The 23823-nt window shown below is 44.4% G+C and overlaps 1 protein-coding gene across 8 annotated transcripts in view; it reads right to left on the bottom strand.

Annotated features, from left to right (window-relative positions):
- LOC147011697 (synaptotagmin-14-like) overlaps positions 1-23823 on the bottom strand; it is a 248794-nt gene that overhangs the window by 140430 nt on the left and 84541 nt on the right. For 6 of the 8 annotated variants that reach the window (XM_085856244.1, XM_085856249.1, XM_085856248.1 and 3 more), the window contains 2 exons: positions 12327-12971; positions 7732-7947 (listed from right to left, as the gene is read on the bottom strand). In XM_085856244.1, coding sequence (XP_085712370.1) covers positions 7732-7947; positions 12327-12843 — 733 coding nt within the window. In that variant the 5' untranslated portion in view covers positions 12844-12971. Of the gene's footprint in view, positions 1-7731; positions 7948-8170; positions 8292-12326; positions 12972-23823 lie in introns of those variants that run through there. The other 2 variants (XM_085856251.1, XM_085856250.1) reach the window with 2 other exon arrangements.

Genomic DNA, 23823 nt, shown 5'->3' with positions numbered 1-23823 from the left:
GAGATATACCGCAATATGGGTGAGATCTTCTGCAATGTGGGTGAGATCTTCCGCAACGTGGGTGAGATCTGCCGCAACGTGGGTGAGATCTGCCGCAACGTGGGTGAGATCTGCCGCAATGTGGGTAAGATATGCCGCAACGTGGGTGAGATATGTCGCAACGTGGGTGAGATCTGCCGCAAGGTGGGTGAGATCTGCCGCAACATGGGTGAGATCTGCCGCAACGTGGGTGAGATCTGCCACAACCTAGGTGAGATCTGCTGCAACGTGGGTGAGATCTTCCGCAACATGGGTGAGATCTGCCGCAACGTGGGTGAGATCTGCCGCAACGTGGGTGAGATCTTCCGCAATGTGAGTGAGATCTTCCGCAACGTGGGTGAGATCTTCCACAATGTGGGTGAGATCTTCCGCAACGTGGGTGAGATCTGCCGCAACGTGGGTGAGATCTGCCGCAACGTGGGTGAGATCTTCCGCAACGTGGGTGAGATCTTTCTCAACGTGGGTGAGATCTTCTGCTACGTGGGTGAGATCTTCCGCAATGTGGGTGAGATATGCCGCAATGTGGGTGAGATCTTCCGCAACGTGGGTGAGATCTTCTGCAACGTGGGTGAGATCTGCTGCAACGTGGGCGAGATCTTCCGCAACGTGGGTGAGATCTGCCGCAACGTGGGTGAGATCTGCCGCAACATGGGTGAGATCTGCCGCAACGTGGGTGAGATCTGCCACAACGTGGGTGAGATCTGCCGCAACGTGGGTGATATCTGCCGCAACGTGGGTGAGATCTGCCACAACGTGGGTGAGATCTTCCGCAACGTGGGTGAGATCTTCCGCAACGTGGGTGACATCTGCCGCAACGTGGGTGACATCTGCCGCAACTTGGGTGAGATTTTCCGCAATGTGGGTGAGATATTCCGCAATGTGGGTGAGATCTTCCGCAACGTGGGTGAGATCTTCTGCAACGTGGGTGAGATCTGCCGCAACGTGGGTGAGATCTGCCGCAACGTGGGTGAGATATGCCGCAATGTGGGTGAGATATGCCGCAACGTGGGTGAGATCTTTCGCAACGTGGGTGAGATCTGCCACAAAGTGGGTGAGATCTGCCCCAACGTGGGTGAGATCTGTCACAATGTGGGTGGGATCTGCCGCAACATGGGTGAGATCTGCCACAGCGTGGGTGGGATCTGCTGCAGAAAAGTGGGTGTAATCTGCAGCATAGCTGGTTCGATCTGGAGTAAAGTGGATGGGCTTTGTCACAAAGTTGGTGTCATAAGGTGAGTGGGATCTGCCACCAAGTGGAAGGAATATTATAAGTGTGAGGTTGGGATGGACTTTGAGCTACCCCACAATAAAATAAAATGCAACTCATATCTAGAGCAATTGTTTTTTCAACCAGTCTTCCACAGACCGAAGGCATCCATAAGCACATATTATAGCGGGCTCGCAAAGGAAATTGTAAAAGGAAAAAAATGAAATAACTTAAATTTTGTGCTGACCAATGATGAACCACCCCATGCATCTATCCTTTTTCATGACATTTATTAAAAATTGTCATGTGTTCTGTTCTTCCCAAAACCATAAACAATAAAAGACGGAAACCTACACTCCGGGAGTTAATAGATAATATCCTGTGAACAGCCGGCTTCAGGCTTAATTTGGATAACACGCCACCAAGTGGCAGTGTGAGACACCACTGTTCTGTGTGTTTAGATGTGCGGGGATAACCAAATAAAGGGATTACCATCATAAATTTCTTTCTTTCCAGGGGTTTCCAATGAACTGAATCGGTCAACGCCTAAAAGATTGCGGAAACCAGACATGTATGCGGGTACTTCACAAATAATTAATTTAACACAGAACATGCACACAGGACAGCAGCAAGGGAATCCTGAATATAGAAGACAACAACTATTTCACGCATTGAAACCTAACAGGAACAACAAAGAAACTACTGTAATTCCATAAAGCACACAGTCAAGACCATGGAGTGGTTTTGGAGCATAGCCTATCTCTTGGCGAAAAGTGAGAGAGAGAGAGCGAGAGAGAGAGAGAGAGGGAGAGAGAGAGAGAGAGAGAGAGAGAGAGAGAGAGAGAGAGAGAGAGAGAGAGAGAGAGAGAGAGAGCGTGTGTGTGCCGTAGAGTCCCTGCCTTTACAGACTCCTCCTCTCCCCATCCCAAAGGCATTGCCATCGGTGCTCGGCAGTAGTCGGTCACTGACAGGCTCCACCTGCATATAGATGTTGTCTTGGCCAATCGACATCATCAATCTCAAACCAATCAGCAGCGTGGTCACCATGCAGCATGAACCAATGGTGCGTCACCTCAGTTCCCTCAATCAGAGTTGGCATGGTGCAAAGCGGACACAGGATAAGACAAACAGTACTCTAACTGAGCTAAAATTACTTGGCCCATCCACACAGCTGAGCCAGAGACAACTTTACCCTATCACGTAAACTTAATCCATACAAATGCACAATTCCGTGTGTGGGGAATAGCTGAAGGAAATAAGGGAGAAGCAATTATGGTCATAATTGCTCAGATACACCACAAGTGACTGTTTGATTCATAAATTCAACTGATGCATAAAAAAAAAAAATGAACCACTGATTTCAAACTATTCACCAACTTTACAACAGAATTAGTAAATAAATGTTACATGTGTGCCATTATAGCAGTGTGTGTGTGTGTGTGTGTGTGTGTGTGTGTGTGTGTGTGTGTGTGTGTGTGTGTGTGTGTGTGTGTGTGTGTGTGTGTGTGTGTGTGTGTGTGTGTGTGTGTGTGTGTGTGTGTGTGCGCGCGCGTGTGTGTGCGCGCACGTGCGCAATAGCGCATGCTTACAGAAGGATCTGCAATTACATAATCAGATCGATGTTTGATCAAGAGAAAGGGTGAAACTGCACAACAGCAATAGAACCCAACAAAAGTGATCAAAGAAGGTGAGACAATATGAAGAGCAGTACCTTAAATTTGCTTTAATTCATACAATAACTGTTGGATGTGATGAAGAACTGCCTCCATTGTTTACAGATGAGATGTGATTGACGATCACTTGAAGATACTTCATTTTCCCTGGACATTGCCAGCGTTTAGTGGTAAGAAGATTGCATTAAGGAAATATTTTCCAGGAGGGAATAGTTCAGGGAGGCGGTTCGTACGCTTACTATCCCCGTATTAAAGGGTGTCGCAAAAAAAAAGAGGTTGAAAACCCCTGATCCAGAGAAGAATCGCTTCAAACGTGCCTGCGCGTCCCATGAGACATTGACCATATGGGCTCGAAAATGCAATTACATTGTCTATATTCCCCTGAATGCCATTGTTTGCTTTGCTAATTCATATGCTTGTTCAAGTTGTATTGCCACAGAGACATGAGCAAGATTACCTTACTGTACGTCCCTGTAAAACAGCATTGTGGGACACAAGATCAGAGAGAAGGGCAAAAACATCTAGCCATTAGAGAGTTACAGGTCATGGTTGAGCACGTGTGCAAAGCAATAATGTGAAAATTCTGGACGTGGGTAGTTGGCATAGAAGAAATACCTTTCGAAAGCTTCAGCGGGATGGCTTAACCACACACTCGGGAAGTTACAGATCAGGAGGCTCGAAAACGACAGGGTGTTTAACCTTTCATCTCCAAAAAATTGGTGGGATAGCTCACTCGAAGCACGTTAGACTCGGAGATGTCACGTCTGGTTATGATCCTCAAGGGAATGTGATCTGAATGCGATTATTAGATATCCTGGTGCTGCACAGACAGGGTACAGAATCATACAAAGTATCCCCATTCTGCGTACGGAATGTAAAGATGGCTTTTCCTGCCACTCTGCAATTAGGCGGACTCAATGTATCGGACGATGCAATCTTCTGACCAACAGTTCGCATGTGGATTGTTACAAAACAAATCCTGTTCATATTATCTAGCCAGTCCGTGGATCATCCATAAAATGGGTTGTATAAATCTTGTACAAATAACAAAAGGAATTGGTTGTTGGTTGGAAGAGATCATTTCCTCCATCATGTTGAGTCCTATTGACACATCCCTGGTGTCCACAACAATTAGAAATAACAAATCCATTTGTCGATCCAGAGAATGAAAGAAAAAGAAACTCTCGTGAATTTGCAGTAACAGCCTGATAATTACATCACATTATTTAATTGTACATAGGACACAAACCATTATGTATTGTTCTTGGCAATGGACACACAAATGGACACAGGGTTCTCAATAGGAGGTCTGTTTGACTGGAAGGAGACCACAATTTGACAACTATGCCAGTTCAGCCATTAAGAAAAACAATTCCTGATGCTCACACGTTCCACAGCACAACTCATCATGCGCAATTGCCCTTAATCACAGTAATTTCAATTAAGGCATTGGCACTGAGACACAACATATAACAACCGCATGTCGCGGGCATTTATTTTGCAACACTTGTACACCCACGGCATCGCACAAAGGGCTGGCCTGCAGTGAGACGCAAACGCACGGCCCACACATCCTCTCTGGGAGCTAATTATTCCCACGATTCACTGCACAGCCAATTTTGTCCTCGGCAGCCCATCTTTCACCGGCACACTATGCAAACAGTGGGGATTTGTTACAATATTTGATGGGCCTGACCCGTCAGCTCGGGCGCCGCTTTCTGCAAGGTGCACGTCAGTTGGAGGACAGTGTTGTCTAAATCATTGTTGTAAACACTGCAAACTTGAGCATGATGCGTCACGCAGCAAAGCTGGCCAGGGGATAGCTCTTTACATAATGTTGTATTTACATTGTATTAGTGGTGCCATGATTGGGTATTTAAAATGATGTTCTATAAGTATGCTCAGCAGATGGACTGGCTTATTAGGATTAAGGTGGCATTTTGCATCAACATCATATGGATAGATCCAGAGAGACCACTATCAGTGTGGTGGTACCTCACTCTCGGGAGCCACGTACGTATGATATATGAATGAGGGATGGGGTGAGAGTAGGATAGGAGCTTGAGTTGAGAAAAGTAACAAAAGGAAGAGGAAGAGGAGGATTATAGGCTCGATAATGGAGGGTAGGTAAGTGTGCAGGTAGAGAAGAAAATGAATGTTGAGGGGAGATATGAATAAGGGGAAGTAATGGGCATGCAAGGGGTAGGTATATGTGGAGCTGGGGAGAGGTAGGGAGGAGGTTTTGGAGGGAGGAATCAAATATTTCACCATATTTGCACATACAACTAGAACGGGCACTCTCCAGAGCGCATACCTCCGCTAGGCTGAACAATTTACATTTTGTATCCCACTGATAGGCCAGACCTGGATGTGGACCTGAAGCAAAATCTAATCGGCTTGTTCTCGTCACCAAACCAACTCATCCACCAAGCTTTGTCATAATCCATCCAGAACTTTTTGACATATCCTGATATATATATATATATATATATATATATATATATATATATATATATATATATATATATATATATATCGTTTTTGGCCCAATCTCTTAATGGTGAAAAAATCACTTTGGAAATTAAATAATTATCGTATCTGGAAATGGATTCGGATCTCCACCAAAGTCGAATCGATTCGTCCTTGCCACACACCCAACCTGGCCACCAAGTTTCGTCCGAATCCGTCCACAACTTTTTGACATATCCTGCTCAAAGACAAACAGAGACAGACAAACAGGGGTGAAAACATAACCTCCGTCCAACTTTGGTGGGAGAGATAATAAATACTTGTACGTTGATTTGGTGAAGTTTTAAAGGCATGAATGAAAGTAGTTTCAATTATTTCCACCTAAGATCACAATTCACAAAATATCCCATGAGACACCAATGTAGTTTTTTGATTGGAATTGTTTTTTGTTTTGTTTTTCAAATAAATCAAGAGGAAAAATAAATAAATAAAATAATTAGTTGTTGCTTCAATTTACAAATTTAATGATGTAAACAATATTGACACAAGAGAAGGAAAGGGTCAGAGACATCTGCATCCAAAGCGATTGGCCCGGTCCGACGATTCAACCAGAAATAAGTATTTCGTGTGCAGCCTGTGGCTGCTGGTTTGTATCATTGCTGGGAGCATGTCTGTGCCTCTGATGCAGTGCCCCCTCCCAGTTATGGCAGGAATTTGGAATTTGTTCATGGTGCCAGTGAATACTCGCCGACTCTTCACGAAGGACACCATGGGCTTAACATCCACCGACTCATGCCGGCAGACGGGACACCGGTTCAACGCCCATCCGAGGGACGGCACACACATTGATGAATCATCCTGCCTTCGGAATGTCAGTAAACAACAAGTAGAGGATAAAATTAATGTTTGCATCTTGTCTAACCAACAATGGGACCACATTTTTCAGGCATTTCATGCATTTCTGACATACAGGTAAAAAGAGTGTTAAAAGTTATCTGACACAGCTTGAACAGACGAGTAATAACATTGCCTTGGTTGGACAAGGATTCCATCGGTGGCTGAGACTTTTAAAAAGAAAACACGATAAACAGGACAAACTTGGACAATGATAATGGTCTCATATTTTAAAGGAACTTGTGCAAAACGTTTTTGAGTCTCGAGCAAACTTTGGGGATGAAATACAGTTCGGTTTCTTTACTTAATCTCTTTAGTAAGTTCTGATAAAAGCATGATTGCAATGCTGTTCTCTTCGGCTTTGGTAATTGAATGACATGAAACCAATTTCCTTTAACAAATATTAAATCTATTCATCTATAAAATTAAATTCACTACGACAATTGGCACCTTCACACTAATGAGAAATTAATTATTAAAGGCTCTTTGCGGACTGCTGGCTAAATTGTCCGGGTTGTTGAATGAACATACTTCGTTGTTTTCAAAACTCTAAACCAAACCATCAATAAGTTTTTTCATCATTTTACCTAGTTATCGTCATAACAATCATCTTAAATGTCCCATTATAAGTTTGGGGTTGCAGTGACTCATAAGGCATGTGTTATTCGAGGAAATCTTTCACAAACCGGACATCCATGCCTGACATCTGAGTGAAGGCAATTTGAACGGGAATACGCAATTTGGTCAGGAGTACCGGAGATGACTCGCCGACTCTTTGTCAAAAGACATTGTGGGATTTTTCTTGTCCATAAACCAATCCTCGCAAAAGGGACACCCAGTTTAACGTCGATCAAAGTGATGCCTCGACCAGCCTGCGGAACACCATCCTGTCGTACCATCCTGATACCTCTCTCTGTGCCATCTTGTCGGACTCGTACCATATTACTGTTTACGTTTTCTTCTTTAAACAGCCAAACCGTAACTTGTTACTTCATTAAAAAAATTTTTAGTAAAATTTGTAAAAGTTGTAAAAAAAAAAGTTGTAAAAGAGTTGTAAAAGTGCGTTTGTAAATAACTCTCTCTGGAGGTGCATCCCAAAGTTCCATTTCACTTGGTTGCTGCTCTATATTAGGCTCTGAATAGTGAGCCTCTCCCCTTGATCAATTAAATAAATACTTCATGCAGCCTAGAGTCCAAACCCTCCAAGATTACAACACCCGGTCAAATTAGCCAAGAGAATAAGCACCGTCACAATTGCAAAGTCACGTTAATAATTACATACAAGTTTCATACGACTTTGCAAAATCTCCCGTCATGTCTGAGGCACCGGTGTTCAGCAAGTGAGAGCAACGTTTCCTTGTGATGAAGTGCAAAGTGCATATTCGTGATGAAGGAATTGCCCAAAGGGAGTAAAGGGGCCATTGCTCTTTAAACGCCAGCAAAACACACCTTCATCATCCGAGGCCTCACTGCTCCAGTCACCACGCTGCGCTGGGTGCGGGCGCTGGGACGCCTGCTGGCCGCTTCGAGGCACGTCGCGCACCACTTGCCCATAGAGTGACGAATGAATACTCTGAGAGCGCGACTCCTGAATTTTTCCCTTCACCTCCTCGTCACTGTCTGACGACGTCTCTCTGGGGCAGTCGTCGTTCCCATAGCTCTGCACTGTGGTGGCACACAAAGCAGGCTCAGGATGAAAACTAAAAATGTTGGACTCGAACAACAAAGTTAAGCACTGAGCCAAAAACTTTAATCGTGCACAGAAAAATAAGCCACACAATTGTTTGTACATACATATATATATATATATATATATATATATATATATATATATATATATATATACATACACATCATGTTTTGCTTAAAATTGTACACAATGACATACGCCATGCATGTCCCCATGAGCTTGAAGTCCCCGTGAGCATCCCCACGGTGACGTTGAACTTCCACCGGCTTTTCGCATACTTGAGTATGGGAATGGTGAACACCATTGTATCTATGGTACTATATGCAGGACCAAGGAGTGAGATAATGAAAAAAAAATACCGGTAGTAAGCATGGAATGGCAAACACAACAAATAAAATCAGGAATCTCTTGGTCGATACAGATTGCATCGGCGTAAGTACTGACATTAGCTAATATGTGCCTGGTAGTCATTTCACTCTTTCACATTTTAGCAATTTCTGATGTTGAAAGCCTTAACTGTACCAACACTGATTATGCTTGCTGAGTCCAACTAGTATGGGCAACATTTCATTAATTCTCAGATTATATCATGTGCGCATACACACACACACACACACACACACACACACACACACACACACACACACACACACACACACACACACACACACACACACTTGCTGATGTATTCACATGCCGCCACTTCCACCTCTTGGATGAAAACAATGGCCAGGAAACAACATCAGGGATTCACATAATGCATGTTCCACTCCAATCAGAACACTTTTTGTGGCGGCCTATTCTGGCAATTTCTCCACGGTAATGGAATTCAGTCTCAGGGCCACGCTGACAAAAAAAAAAACAAACGCAGAGCAGACACTGTTTTACGGCGGACTTTCAAAGCCGCCAAAGCGTGGCGTTTTTGCTATTACACCTCTAATGGCTCATGGGGATGCGTATGCTGCATGTCAGAGCAAGACACACTTGGCATTTCGAGGATGCGCTTGGCCAGAGCTTTTTCACATTTTGCGCAAAACAAAATGCCCTAAACCTGGCACGGCTCAAAGAAAGAGGTTCCTGCCACTAACCGATATGGCATTGTTTTGCTGCAACCCAGTGGGGCCTGCACATCTAGTCTTTCTCTCAGACGCGTATTTATAGGATTGACTCCACAGTCGATGAACCGCGTTCTCTTGCCTGGAGGAAAAAAAAAAAAATGCATGACACAGCGTTGGAGCCTTTCAACATTTTGCTCTTTTCCTTTGACCTCTGACCTGACCCAAGACTACTGAAGCAATATTTGAGGTGTATTGCATATGAAGTATATCAACAATCCAGCAGAATTCCCAGGAGAAGTTCCTAAACATTGGGAAGTCTCATTTCTTCCTCTTTTTGAAATGTTTTTCAACTCTGGCCAGTCTCTTCGTTGCCTTAACTGATGTGATCATCAGTGGTTTTGACCACTACTTTTGTATGTTGATGGGACAATTGTCCTTTAAACTTTGGGGAGATCGGTGAGGGGGTTGGGAGAAGGGGGATCAGACCAATTTTCATTAGCTTGGTTTTACTGTTGGAGGCTAAACCACCGAGTGCATATACCAGAGGGATACCGAAGTCAGATCACTTGATTATCGGTGTCAGGATGTGTAAATTTCTGAACAAATCAGCCGTGCGTTCTCGCAAAGCAGCAGAATTAATTTGGTCCGGTCTTCAAAATCGGTCATTTTTTTTTTGTCCAGGTCATAAGACACCAATCACGACAAAATTACAAAACGAGGTGAAAGGCCGAAGCGTATGGTCTCAGCAGCACCATATTCCTTTTACTTTTGTATGCAGCACATTGCGACTGCTTGCATCATTTTGCTGGAGGCACGTCTGTGTCACAGAAGCAGTGTACCCTGTAAGTTAGAGCAGGAATTTGGAATTTGTTCATTGTGCTGGCGACAGCTCACCTACTCTTCGCGAAGGACATCGTAGGATCTTTAACATCTACCAACTAATGCCGGCACACAGGATGCCCAGTTTAACGTCCATCCGAGGGATGGCACACACAGTGATGCCTCACCCAACCTGCGGAACACCAGGATGACAGTTTATGGCTGGACCAAGATTAGCAGCACCATATTCACAATTGTCAAACAAGACGACAAGGTGAAAGAACTTTCATTCATCGTCTGAAGTTTCAAAGCCACTGATTCCTGATTGAAGAGTATGGTTCTGAGCAATAACCTCATGCTATGCCCTGCTTATACAATGTCTGCATAATGAAAAACAACTCTTAGCCACTCCATTAAAAGAAGTGTAAGAGGTGAAAGATGCGGTTGAGTTGATGAGAGTTGTGTGGAAGGAAGGAGGGTTAGGTGGGACAAGTATGTAAGGTTAAGTAAGGATGTAATTGGCATCAGGTGAAGAGCACAGCAAGAAAATACAGCTTGGCAGTTGCAACAAAAGCCATATATTAAATTATCCTCCTCGTACACAGCCTCTGAAAGTATTGTTTCCATTCCAGGAATGAAGTTGCCCCTCCAGCTAACCCCTCGCCCTCCCAATATCTTTATATATTTATGGGCTTTAAATTTTTTTTGTGTGGAGCTTCAATCTTGGCGGACGACTAGTTTGTTGTTATCATCTGGCAAAACAGTTTTGGTCAGTTTAAAATGGAGAAACAGCGGAAAAACGGCCAAGTAAACCACTTCTGCCCACGTTCTCATCCATCCTCGAATGGAATGTCCTACATCTCATGGATATATGATGTTACAGCAAAACACACTCATTTTTCATCTCCACTCAACACAAAGGGGGGCTCAGATTTTTAGAAATTAACCTTTGCATTTCGAGGGCAACTTCGAAAAGTCAAAACAACATCTCAAATCTCCTATTATTCTTCTCTTGCATTTGCTTACTTTTCCACCCAGTGCGAACGTCATTACCTGCTAAAACAGCTGTTATCTCTTTACCTCTTCTCACCCGAGTTTGATAACTTTCAAAACCCCCTGAGCCAACAATAACCATACACATCATAACCAGTCCCTCTCCAATACCAATGAGACAGCCTCATCCCAACCCTCCCCCCCCACCCCCTCCCTTCCTGGTCTTCTCACATCTTGGCCCTGTGCCTGGTAATGATACAATATGGGGTCTGTTAAGACATCTGCAGCACTGACATACCCTAGGGAAGGCACCTCATGGCTGTTCACTCACGAGCTCTATCCCCCCTCCTCCTATGTTCTTTCTCTTTCTTATTCTCCTCCTTCATCTCTCCAGCTCTGCCCTCCACTCCCTCCCTTCCCTCCAACCCAGCAGCTGCCGGCTGTGACACATTCCGCATGTACAGTGTCACATGAGAGCAAATCATTCATTGTAAAACATGCTGTGCCCGAATCTATAACAACCCCGTATTTTTGATTTGTTTGCTTTTATCCTCCCTTTCTGTATGAACAGCTCACGCTCTCTTTGGCCTGGCATAATGGAATAGACAAGTTAACCAATAACATCAAAAAGCCATTTCTGGCATGACTGCCGGCTTAGGTATACCCAACAGGCCTGTGTTGCTAGGATGAGAAAGGGCTCATTTTCCCATGTCAAACGCAATGAACGTCAAAAGAGAAAGGCTACCGGAAAACTGCCAGCTCCAAGGAGTTTTCCTGTTAACTTAACCCCACCAAATTTTGCCCTTTTCCCCCCCACTTCCACTGTGTAGTCCAAACTATCAAAGGTCAAAAGGAAATTTATAGCGGTGATTCCCATCTTGCAGAAATCATGACAAGGCTTGGTGGTGGGAGTGGTGGGGGGGGGGGGCGAGGGAGAAGGATTCTGGGTCGCCACGTGGCTGTGGGTAAGTAAATGAACTTTTTGTTTGTTTATTAAATCTACAAACGAGCTTATAAACATCCATAATGGTCCAATATATGCTCACTGAACCAACAGCTTTCCAGGTAACCTGTCGTAACCAAGGTATTTCCTCACACTTGGTGATTCGGCAGCGATAAAGCACATTGGGTTTCCAAAAGCACACAGAAGCCATCACGTGGAAGAAAAAAGGTACTGCAGAGAGTAAAACGTCAAGATCTGATGGCACCATCAAGAGAAGGCAAATAAAGTGGAAATGTAAAAAAAAAAAAAATGAATGGTCATCTTGAGAAGGACATCAGCATAGATACTCTCCATCTATAATAGCATGTTCGGCAGAAGAGACACCCGGGGATGCAGATAAAGTTGACAGTGAAGTTTGTTCACACCAAAAGTAGACAAACACAAGAAGAACAGCAAGGAAGACCAACCACAACAGTAGGAGTAGAAATAGGAAAATGAAAAGTACCACGAGAACTCCCTCAAGATTCACTTGCCATCTCACCTCCTGCTTCTTGAGGACTGCCCCTCGTCCTCCTTTTGTGTCTGTTGGCTGCTTGTCCTTTCTCCTTCGATACAAAATCCAAGGTATCATCCTCGCTCAGATCTTGATCGCTTCCATAAGGATGCCGACCGGTCATCTCTCCATACCCATTAGGCCGGGGTGGCTCAGTGCAGAGCCCTTTTCCACTAAGGGCTCTCGCCGATTGGACACTCTGCGGTCTGTGTTTCGATGGTCTTGCAGAGCTGCCACTTGTTGAGACAGGTTGAAAAACTTGAGTGCTTTTTTTGGGTTCACCCTCAGCTAAGCCATGCCGAGGTAAAGCTGTATCGGCAGTACCACCCTCAGAATGCACACACACATTCTCGTTGTTGGTGCCTTGAACAGTCGTTAGGCTTCCAAGAACTTCGGAAATCCGTCCCTTAACTGATATCGTAGCTTGTTCTACGGCTGCGCCAAGCTGGCCCACCAAAGTTGACAGCGAGTTGAAACTATCAGTCATCGCGGTGCTCTCCAGCATCAAGTTGGCTTACTTTGCAATCTCCAATCTCTCCAAAGAGATTCCAAGTTCAGTAACGCAGTCTGCAAGAATGCTCGGTTTCAGAATTCCAACGAAAGGGTTTCTGAAGTGCAAGACCTCAACATCGTCTGAAAGAGAACACAGTTATTGATAATGAAGACAAATATCCGTGTTGGAAAGACACGAGAATTGTCACAGTACAAACAGTAGAGACAAACTGAATATGGCTGAATAAAACATCCTTTGTTTCTGTGACACGATCGGATCATCTATGCCTTGGGGCATGCTTCAACCATGTCGTAATCCCTAGTGGCAAAGATTCAGAATTTTTAGTCCCATCAAGTGGAGCCAAGACAAGATGGGTTAGATAACCTTTATCTGTGAGGCCTGCCAGCAAAGGAGACAGACAGAAAGAGGCCATAAGCATCCAGCCATGGAATCCAGACATCATGCAAGAAAATATATCCTTCAAACACTTTGTTATACATTCGTTACCTCCACCATTGAAGGTGAAGGAGGTTGTGTTTTCACCCCTTTCTGTTGGGTGGTCGCGAGACTACCGTTATTCTCAGCTTTTCCGTCTGTCTGTTTGTATGTAATGGACAGCTCTGGAGGCCAGAGGAGTCAACCGATTTTGATGAAACTTCACTGGTAGGTTCATACTAGGATCTAGTTGTATGCTTTTGAGTACCGTTGCTATGGATGCCACCGTTGCCTAGCAACGGGACTTTGAATTTTTTGAAAAAAATCCGAAAAATATTTATTTCATTTTTTTTCCGAAAATCAAAAATCGGCTTCTGAGCTTTTATGTGCACTATAATCAACCTCTTTGTCAAAAAATTTCAGCCCGATCCGTCAAAAACTGTATGACTAGTATGCAATTATATAGCGACCACCCATGTCGCCCACCGGCTTGTCTGTTTGTTTCTCTATCTGTGTGCAGGATATCTCAAAAAGTTGGACGAATTCGGACGAAACTTGGTGGTCAAGTTGGATGTGCGACAAGGAAGAATTGATTCCATTTTGGTGAAGATCCGAATCTGGATCTGGATACAAGATTTATTTAATTTTTAAAGTGATTTTTCACTATTGAGAGATTGGGCAAAAACGATTTAGTACTGTATAGCATGATATCCCAAAATAGTATTGGGCCCGACATGTTCTCGTGGATCAGGCATTACGAGGCGGAGGTAGGCGCTCTACCGAGCGCCTTTCTAATTTATTATAGAAATATTTCATTTTTTAGTTTTGCACAGTATTGTTGATCCCTTTATAATTTATGTGATAAATAATACAACATTAAAAGACGATTGCTGTTCAATCTGGTATGTCCAGTATCCCCGCTGGTTTCCAAGTTTCCCATCTCGGTCAAATCTCAGATTGACGGTCTCTGTCATTGCCATCATTCCTGGTCTATATAACGGCCTGAAATCCCATTAGGCTCAATTAAAAGTAAGATCTCATCTTCTAATGGTTGACCTTATCCCATGAGTCGGAAATAATCTCACATTTAAAGATCATTGAATCTTAACTTTGCCAACATGTCGGCTAACTGACAATTTAAGGAAAAAAATGGAAGAAATGTGTCACGTAAACTTCAGTAACCATAAAATCAATTGAAAATAATAATGCAGACGTTTCATAGGTTCTCGTGTATCAGGTGACTCCTAATCAAAATCTTTAAAATCAATCAAACTCTATCAATAACCACAATCCAAAACCATCCACATAAAATGGAGCAGGTGTTTGTATGTACATGGTGGCCACACCATACAAGCGTCTGAAGGAGCAACAATACCTGTAACACCATGCCCTCCCTATAAGTTTTCCATTCAGTGTAAAACAACCAAAGTGACTGTTAAAAGGATCATCAAATATCGAAAGATTGGAACTGATATGCGTGATGGGCATTGTGAAGGTGACAGTACACACACACAGGCATCAGGCCTCTGGTGTCAACCTATGGCCCAGTGCAATTGGAATAATCGAAGCTCTATAACCATGATGTATGAAATATGCACATAAGAAGGAGGCATGTTTCGGCTTCATGTAAGTAAATCCAAGTTCTTTTTATTTTGGGGAGTAATTGAGGCAGTGGTCTGTTGTCTATACACCACCCAAATAAAGGGAAGAACATTCTGCACGTGTGGAACAAGTTCGCCGGTATTCTGCTCATGTCATGAATGGAAACTCTTTCACCATTAACTATTTCACATTTCTTGATGTCCAATCTTTTGCCAAATTTTACAGTTTAGAATTTGCGCATTCATTAACCGAGCTAGGGCTGGCAGGATAGCTTACATACCAGGCCCGTAGCCAGGGCTCAGTATTAAGGGGGCATATGAACTGGAAGGGGGGGGGAGGCACAATTATTATATTTAATATTTTTTATAACCCGGTATACTATTGTATTCATGCAGTATTGACACATCTATACTGAGGTTGCCGTCGCATACAAACCAAATTGATCTCAGCTCGATTTAATATGTTCCGATGTTTTCGGCCTAAAATTAATCGAATGCAGGAGAGCCGCAACAAACTGGCACATTCACAATGCAGATATTCACTGATTAGACAATTGGCACCAATTCAGGTGCACTTATACAAGGTGTTGTGAAAAATTGGCATTAGAAAATTAATATACCAGAGATACAATGACTAAACGGGGGAGGTTGGCACCAGAATCAGTGCACTTTGAAATAAGATACAGTTGGCTATGACCTGCGATCATCACGTTAAACTATCAACAGCAAATACGACCAGCCTGAAGATACCACAAGGTCCGCATTTAAAGCAGTCAATTACACAGAGGTAAGGTTATGCACAAAGCACTAGATATGGGATATGCAAAGCACCAAACACAACATTTAACTTAAACATCAGAAGTACAAAGCAGCCGACCATGGCGGGTGCTGACCACAACCACACTGCAGCCACAACCACACACACATCACCTGCAGTCACACACACAATCTGAACTCCTCGTATAGTTTTTATACCACTGTACTCACTGTCAGAAGAGCTGCAGGCGACGTGTCTCGGTGTGGAATCTTCTGAGGACCTTCTCCTTCCATTCATTCAGGCATTTACGTGTGAGGTCTCTCTCGAAGGCCAGCTGTACCAGTTGTGCCTTGCGTGCATGGCGCATGGACCGTCGATGGTCAGTGAAGACATTCCTCTATGTTGAGAATTAGTTTTCACACATGGCAGTGGACGCACCAAGTGTTAGTCCAAGTCTCATAGCAGTCACTACACTTGGCATGGCTTCCAGCGTTTTGTGGTATGTTGAGAGGAGTTTTTGTGTTGTCCATCTCTCGTTTGGCTGCTTTTCTGTCTGTGAGTGAATAAACTGCTTTGCAACCACACACTCTGTTTCACTGATGGTTGACTTTGTTAATGTCATGATGTGCTGGAGCAAGTGGGGATCCAAAAACGTGCCATTTTCAGGATTCAAGGCAGCGAGTGAACGGGCGAGTTGTGTGTTGCGCTCACTGAAGCGCTGAGCGATCTCGCCAAGCACAGTGTCAATTGCGCTGTAAAAAACCCTCTGCAGTTCCGTCTTGTCATTGTCATTGTTTTGTCCTGTAGTCTCGAAAACTACAAACTGTTCCAGGTTCTTATGCATTGTGCGTCTCCGTTTTGGTGGTGCAGGTGTAGAAGTGCGAGCATCGTTGGCCTTGTTCCACAGATCAGTGAACTCATCCTCAGAGCGGAGTTTCTTCACGCACTCTGTAGCACTCGCCACCAGTTCCAACCCCGTTAGCAAGTCCATGTCCTCTGCCTGCAAGAGTCTGTTAGGGCCATCTAACAACATCAGCAGTTTTTGTACAAAGATAGCAATGAACATGAAGGTCGGCCCAGAGACTTCCTGCAAAAGCCCAATAGCCTCCATCCTCATCTCTGCACTGTAGGTGCGCTCTACATCAATCTCCGACAGTAAGGATGTGATATCCTTAAAAGATCCTCTGATCACAGACACGGTGGCTAAATGTCCCGTCCACCTTTGATCAAGAAGTCGTTTTAACCGCTCACCTTTTTTCTGTGCAGCAACAGTGGGCTTTCTGAAGAATTTGTACAGGCAACAACAAACCTCGAGGAAATCAGTGACAGCTTTCTCTGCTGCCAGTGCGTGGATAACTACCAGATGGAGTTGGTGATTTAAGCAGTACACATAGGGGATTTCTCCTTCCAATATCTCTTGCAACAACTTTCCCACCCCACCGTGCTTCCCAGCCATTACCGAAGCCCCGTCGTACACCTGACTTAATATTTTTGACGTGTCAAGTCCTGTTTTTGTCAGCTCTGCAATTATTAGGTCTGTCAATGTTTTTGCATCTCCAGCGTCGGCTGCAGCTATTGTGAGTAGACGCTCTGTTGCTTCATTTGATGCCGATACAAAGCGAATGATGATTGATATGTTCTCACATTCAGTGGGGTCCCTCGTCCCATCCACCTTGATGGCAAACCACGATGTGCCTACTTCTTCCACGATGGCATCTGTCACAACATTACTCAATGTGCAGATCAGTTCATTCTGCATTTCCGGAGTAGTACAGCTTGCGTTACGTGGGATATGCTTTTTTTATTTCGGCTAGCTAGGTGTCTTTTTTGAGTGTGTTGTTTAAAAGCGAGAGGAAGAGCCCACTGTGCCCGTCTGGCATATCCTCAAAATTATCAAGGCTCCCTCTAAAAGGTATCTGATTTTCGGCGAGAAATCCCACAACATCTAAAAGAGCAGACACATAGTACCGGTTTCTATTTAACTGGTCAGCATTGAGGAGTGTGGAAATCTCCTCACCACAATCGATGCGCCTCTCATTCTCCTTCCACCTCAAAACACAAGTTAAATGTTCCTTTGAAGTTGCGTGTTTGTGAAACCCCCTGCCTTTCTCAATGGCATGTTTCCAATTCCGGTAGCCTCGCACTGTGAAAGTAGAGTCCACTGGGCCACGTGCGGTGTTAAACTTCCTACATGGATAGCAGAATGCTGCATCTGTCTGCACACTGTATTCCAGCCATTCATTAGTCTGGTACCACGAGGACACAAACGAGCGACTCTTGTTCTGCAACAGATGGCCAGGGTACCGCTGTAGAACAACGTGATTCGGTCTCTCACTTCCAAGATCATCGGGAAGCAGCTTGACAGTCACACCCGATCCCGAGGCCACTGCTGAGCGTGGAAACTCGGCTGTCTGCGCTAGGGCTACAGCCGCAGGGATAACGTTGCTGGCTTGGCCAGGTTGGCCAGCTTCTGTCGGTATTTCATCAACATGATCGTCTTTTCCTCCTCCTCCTCCAACTCCTCCCACAACATGTCTTTCATCATCTTCTTCATTTTCGTCGCTTGCATTTTTTCCTTTTCTGAGCCATTTTCGTATATCCATCATCCACGTCCTTTTCTCCTGCTGCGAGCTCGTGCTCTGTGATTCGTCCCTCGTGACTCGCGTCACTAATCTCGCGACTCGCGAGATTTGACGGTTGACGGTTTTATTTATTAAATGATGCATCCATCAAAAACAGGTTTTATCTGCATAATTTCAAATGTAAGCACGATTGCAAACACACATTATTAATTTTTATTCTAAAATTACTTTTGTAAGATGGAGGGTTGACGGGTTGTGAAGGTCACGTGGTGCACGTGCACTTCATCTTTAAGTATGTAAATTTATGTCTTTTCCTTAATCATATTATGATATTATGACTATATTACATTTATACCTAACTTACAACCAATCAGGTAACCTGCTCAATAGGGCCTCCATTATTCCTTAAAACTAAATGATCCACGATATATATCTTCTTCTTCTTCTTTCGGCTGCTCCCTTGAGGGGTCGCCACAGCGGATCATCCGTATGATCCGCATAGTGATTTGGCACATGTTTTACGCCGGATGCCCTTCCTGACGCAACCCTGGTCGCCTCTTACGACACAGGGATATGGTACACCTATTTTAACCGGGGTATACACCGGCCCAGTACACTCTCTATAATGTCAGGTTCCTGAAATTATCCCTGCATGATGTGTGCCATTTAGCCTCTCTCTTTCTAAATGTCTGTGCTAATCTTTCCTCTTAAGGGTGACAACACCAATATCGACAGGGAGACATTTGAATTCCTGGAACCATTCAATGTTTCTAGAATGGCCTCTAATATCCAAAACCGACGTCTCGTTGTTTGGAGTTGGCTGGATGTTGAAGACTTTCTGATGTAACCCTCTGACATAAAATACACATTTTCCAGTCTACTCAACCTGCTTTTCCAAATGCCATTGGCTTGTCTTCCTCCATTGTTTATTTGTAAACTACCACTCCCATCATCATGCATTACCCACCACCACTGACACTTTACTCTCTGATTATCTCACAGAATAGACCATAAAATAAAACCATACAACATAGACCTCAACATCTGCATAAACGTAGCCTTCTACAATAAAATGTGGAACGAATTATGAGTGCGACATCATCGCATAGCAGCCAATCACAATCAACGGGGTGGAGTCTATTTGAGAAAACTCTTCTTTTTTGGTGAAGCATTCCAAGATTTTTCTCATCATCTGGTGACAACAAACAAGGGTTGATCCAAATATTATCATTACACTTCATGGTATATGTGATAGCTATCAAGTGGTCAAGGCCAACACAACAGCCTTACCGGGATACTCTGGTCGCAGATTTGCATTTTCTATGGCAAGTGACCTAGGAAGTAATTTAGCAATTTGGGAGTTAATTTGGCTAGAATGTTGGCAATAGTGTTCAATTTGCTGATTGTTTTGAGTAAAATTCAAAGAAATAAGCACTTTTAACCAGTTATGAGACCAAGCACGATGATTATGCTAAGAATAGCGTGTTGAACACCAAACATAATGATTTCAGAGTGGATTTAAAGATGTATGTCGGATTTGACTTTTTTGTTGGTCGCCATCTTGAATTTGACTGTTATGTTGCTAGCCATCTTGGATTTGACCGTTATTTTGGTAGCCATCTTGGATTTGACCGTTATTTTGGTAGCCATCTTGAATTTGACTGTTATGTTGGTAGCCATCTTGGATTTGACTGTTACGTTGCTAGCCATCTTGAATTTGACCGTTATGTTGGTAGCCATCTTGGATTTGACTGTTATCTTGGTCGCCATCTTGGATTTGACTGTTACGTTGGTAGCCGTCTTGGATTTGACTGTTACATTGGTAGCCGTCTTGGATTTGACTGTTACGTTGGTAGCCATCTTGAATTTAACTGTTATGTTGGTAGCCATCTTGGATTTGACTGTTATGTTGGTAGACATCTTGGATTTGACTGTTACGTTGGTAGCCATCTTGAATTTAACTGTTATCTTGGTCGCCATCTTGAATTTGACTGTTACGTTGGTAGCCATCTTGAATTTAACTGTTATCTTGGTCGCCATCTTGAATTTGACTGTTACGTTGGTAGCCATCTTGAATTTAACTGTTATCTTGGTCGCCATCTTGGATTTGACTGTTACGTTGGTAGCCATCTTGAATTTAACTGTTATGTTGGTAGCCATCTTGGATTTGACTGTTATGTTGGTAGACATCTTGGATTTGACTGTTACGTTGGTAGCCATCTTGAATTTAACTGTTATCTTGGTCGCCATCTTGAATTTGACTGATATGTTGGTAGCCGTCTTGGATTGACTGTTACGTTGGTAGCCATCTTGGATTTTGTGGTGTACTGGCCTGCGGGGGCAGGGCACAATGCGTGGAGCGTTGTGGAGGCGTGGAGCGTTGTGGAGGCGTGGAGGAGTGGTTTTGGGTGGTCACGTGCCTGCAAGGGATATAGGTGTTCGCGCCGCCTGAGGCGTTGTGTAGTCTGTAGTAGTGTGCATTCGGACGGTCAATAAACAGAGTTCGACAATCCTCACAGCTATCAGAGTCCCGCTGCCCTCCGGACATTACAGATTTGACTGTTATTTTGGTCGCCATCTTGAATTTGACTGTTATTTTGGTCGCCATCTTGATTTTGACTGTTATGTTGGCAGCCATCTTGAATTTGACTGTTATGTTGGTAGCCATCTTGGATTTGACTGTTACGTTGCTAGCCATCTTGGATTTGACCGTAATGTTGGTAGCCATCTTGAATTTGACTGTTATGTTGGTAGCCCTCTTGAATTTGACTGTTATGTTGGTAGCCATCTTGGATTTGACTGTTACGTTGCTAGCCATCTTGGATTTGACCGTTATGTTGGTAGCCATCTTGGATTTGACTGTTATCTTGGTCGCCATCTTGGATTTGACTGTTACGTTGGTAGCCGTCTTGGATTTGACTGTTACATTGGTAGCCGTCTTGGATTTGACTGTTACGTTGGTAGCCATCTTGAATTTAACTGTTATGTTGGTAGCCATCTTGGATTTGACTGTTATGTTGGTAGACATCTTGGATTTGACTGTTACGTTGGTAGCCATCTTGAATTTAACTGTTATCTTGGTCGCCATCTTGAATTTGACTGATATGTTGGTAGCCGTCTTGGATTGACTATTACGTTGGTAGCCATCTTGGATTTTGTGGTGTACTGGCCTGCGGGGGCAGGGCACAATGCGTGGAGCGTTGTGGAGGCGTGGAGGAGTGGTTTTGGGTGGTCACGTGCCTGCAAGGGATATAGGTGTTCGCGCCGCCTGAGGCGTTGTGTAGTCTGTAGTAGTGTGCATTCGGACGGTCAATAAACAGAGTTCGACAATCCTCACAGCTATCCGAGTCCCGCTGCCCTCCGGACATTACAGATTTGACTGTTATTTTGGTCGCCATCTTGAATTTGACTGTTATTTTGGTCGCCATCTTGAATTTGACTGTTATGTTGGCAGCCATATTGAATTTGACTGTTATGTTGGTAGCCATCTTGGATTTGACTGTTACGTTGCTAGCCATCTTGGATTTGACCGTTATGTTGGTAGCCATCTTGAATTTGACTGTTATGTTGGTAGCCCTCTTGAATTTGACTGTTATGTTGGTAGCCATCTTGAATTTGACTGTTATGTTGGTAGCCGTCTTGAATTTGACTGTTATGTTGGTAGCCGTCTTGAATTTGACTGTGATGTTGGTAGCCGTCTTGAATTTGACTGTTATGTTGGTAGCCATCTTGGATTTGACTGTGATCTTTGAAATGAGGTGTTTAATCACATATTGATCAGTACATTAGTGGCTACTACAACTGCAAGTTTCATGCTTTTACCTCAAAGTGCACACAATACTTTCACCACATTGCTGTGCTGGTAAAGGTAGAGGAAGTGAAAATAAAAAAATATTATTGTGAATATTCTACTTAATATAATTTAGTTATAGTTTGGAAGATTCATTCAAAAATGAAGCCATTGCCGACTCGTAGAGTAATCGCAGGCAAGGCTCAGGTCCAAAATTTCAACCACAAATCGGTCATCACGTGGGACATGGTCAGGGTCAGGTATTGGAGCATGTGCCAGAAGAGCGTGTCGCTGCGTCCACTTTCCGCCGGTACTCCAGGGGCCTCCGTCTGGCCATCCCCCAGGCAGATGCCAGGCCCATCCCCATCTCCTTGAGATGGTGGTCAACCTGCTGCAACCACGAGGCACGTGGTCAGCCCACTGGCCTCCACCACTCATGAGACTCCCTCGCTGAGAGAATCTGGTGAGCAGGATCAGCGTCAGGAAAACGAGCCACATGTCCATACAGCCGCAACTGATGCTTATGGACTATGCAGGTAACAAATCTCATCCAAGTCTCTCTCAGCAACCGCTCGTTGGACACAAAATCCGACCAGCAATAGCGAAGGATTCTCCGAAGAGACCTGGTACCAAAGGAATTAAGTCTCCGTCTCAGATCCTTGGTCAGAGTCCAAGTCTCGCATCCATAGAGCAAGACTGGAAGTACCAAGGACCTGAAGACTCGGACTTTCGTCCTCCCGCACAGTTACCGGCAGCGCCACACCCCATGATCCAGTGAATCCATGACTCCCCAGGCCCGACCCAGACGTCAATTGACCTCTGACTCACAGCCAGCAGAGACATGAATATCACTGCCAAGGTAAGTGAATCTCTCTGTGACCTCAACATCCTCACCACAAACAGACACAGACAGGACAGCAGCATCCAAGATGTCACCGAAAGCCTGGATCTTAGTTTTGACGCAAGAAACCCATAATCCCAGCGGCTCCGACTCCTCATTCAGCACCTCGAGGCCCCCAAAAGGATATCTAAAGTCTCCGCAAAGATGACTGCAAAATCAAGGTCCGAGATCTTGACATTCCCAAACGATGCACCGCAGCTTGATCTCTCCGACATCCTCCCTAAAATCCAGTCCATACAAGTACTGAAAAGTGTCGGGGCCAGTACACACCCCTGACGAACTCCAGTAACAACTGGAAATAAGTCAGAGATGGTACCACCACACTTCACAGCACTCTCAGTACCAGAGTAGAGTTCAGAGATCAGATCGATCAGTTTTGGTGGCACCCCACGAAGACCAAGAATCCTCCAGAGGACATCCCGATTGACTGAATCGAACGCTTTACAGAGATCAACATAGGCTGCAAGCAGCCCCTGCCGAAACTCTCGTCTGCGTTCGGTGAGGACACGAAGAGCAAGGATACGGTCAATCGTTAACCTCTTTGGTGTAAAGCCTGACTGCTCTGGACGCTGGTGCTCAAGCAGATGGTGGCGAACCCCATCCAGAATTATCCGAGCAAAGACCTTGCCCGGCACTGAGAGCAGCGTCACCCCTCGGTAGTTGTTGCAGTCTTGGCGATCACCCTTTCCTTTCCAGAGAGAAACAACAAGGCCCCTCTTCCAATCAGTTGGGATGATACCTGTGTTCCAGGCAGAGCACAAAACTGCATGCAACGACACGAGTGCAGCATTTCCACCAGCCTTGAGAAGTTCAGCATGGATGCCACAGATCCCTGGAGCTTTGCCCCGTTTCAACTGGTTCACCGCAGCCCGTGTTTCCACAAGCGAAGGTGGACCACAGTCGAATCGAGGGTCAGCAACAGGGAT

This window comes from Eptatretus burgeri, chromosome 15 (genome assembly GCF_056783735.1).
Source record: "Eptatretus burgeri isolate ZD-2024b chromosome 15, Ebu_testis_v1, whole genome shotgun sequence".
NCBI classification, from domain to species: Eukaryota; Metazoa; Chordata; class Myxini; order Myxiniformes; family Myxinidae; genus Eptatretus; species Eptatretus burgeri.
Note: the sequence above shows the minus strand (reverse complement) of the source record. Positions and strands in the feature narration are given on the sequence as shown.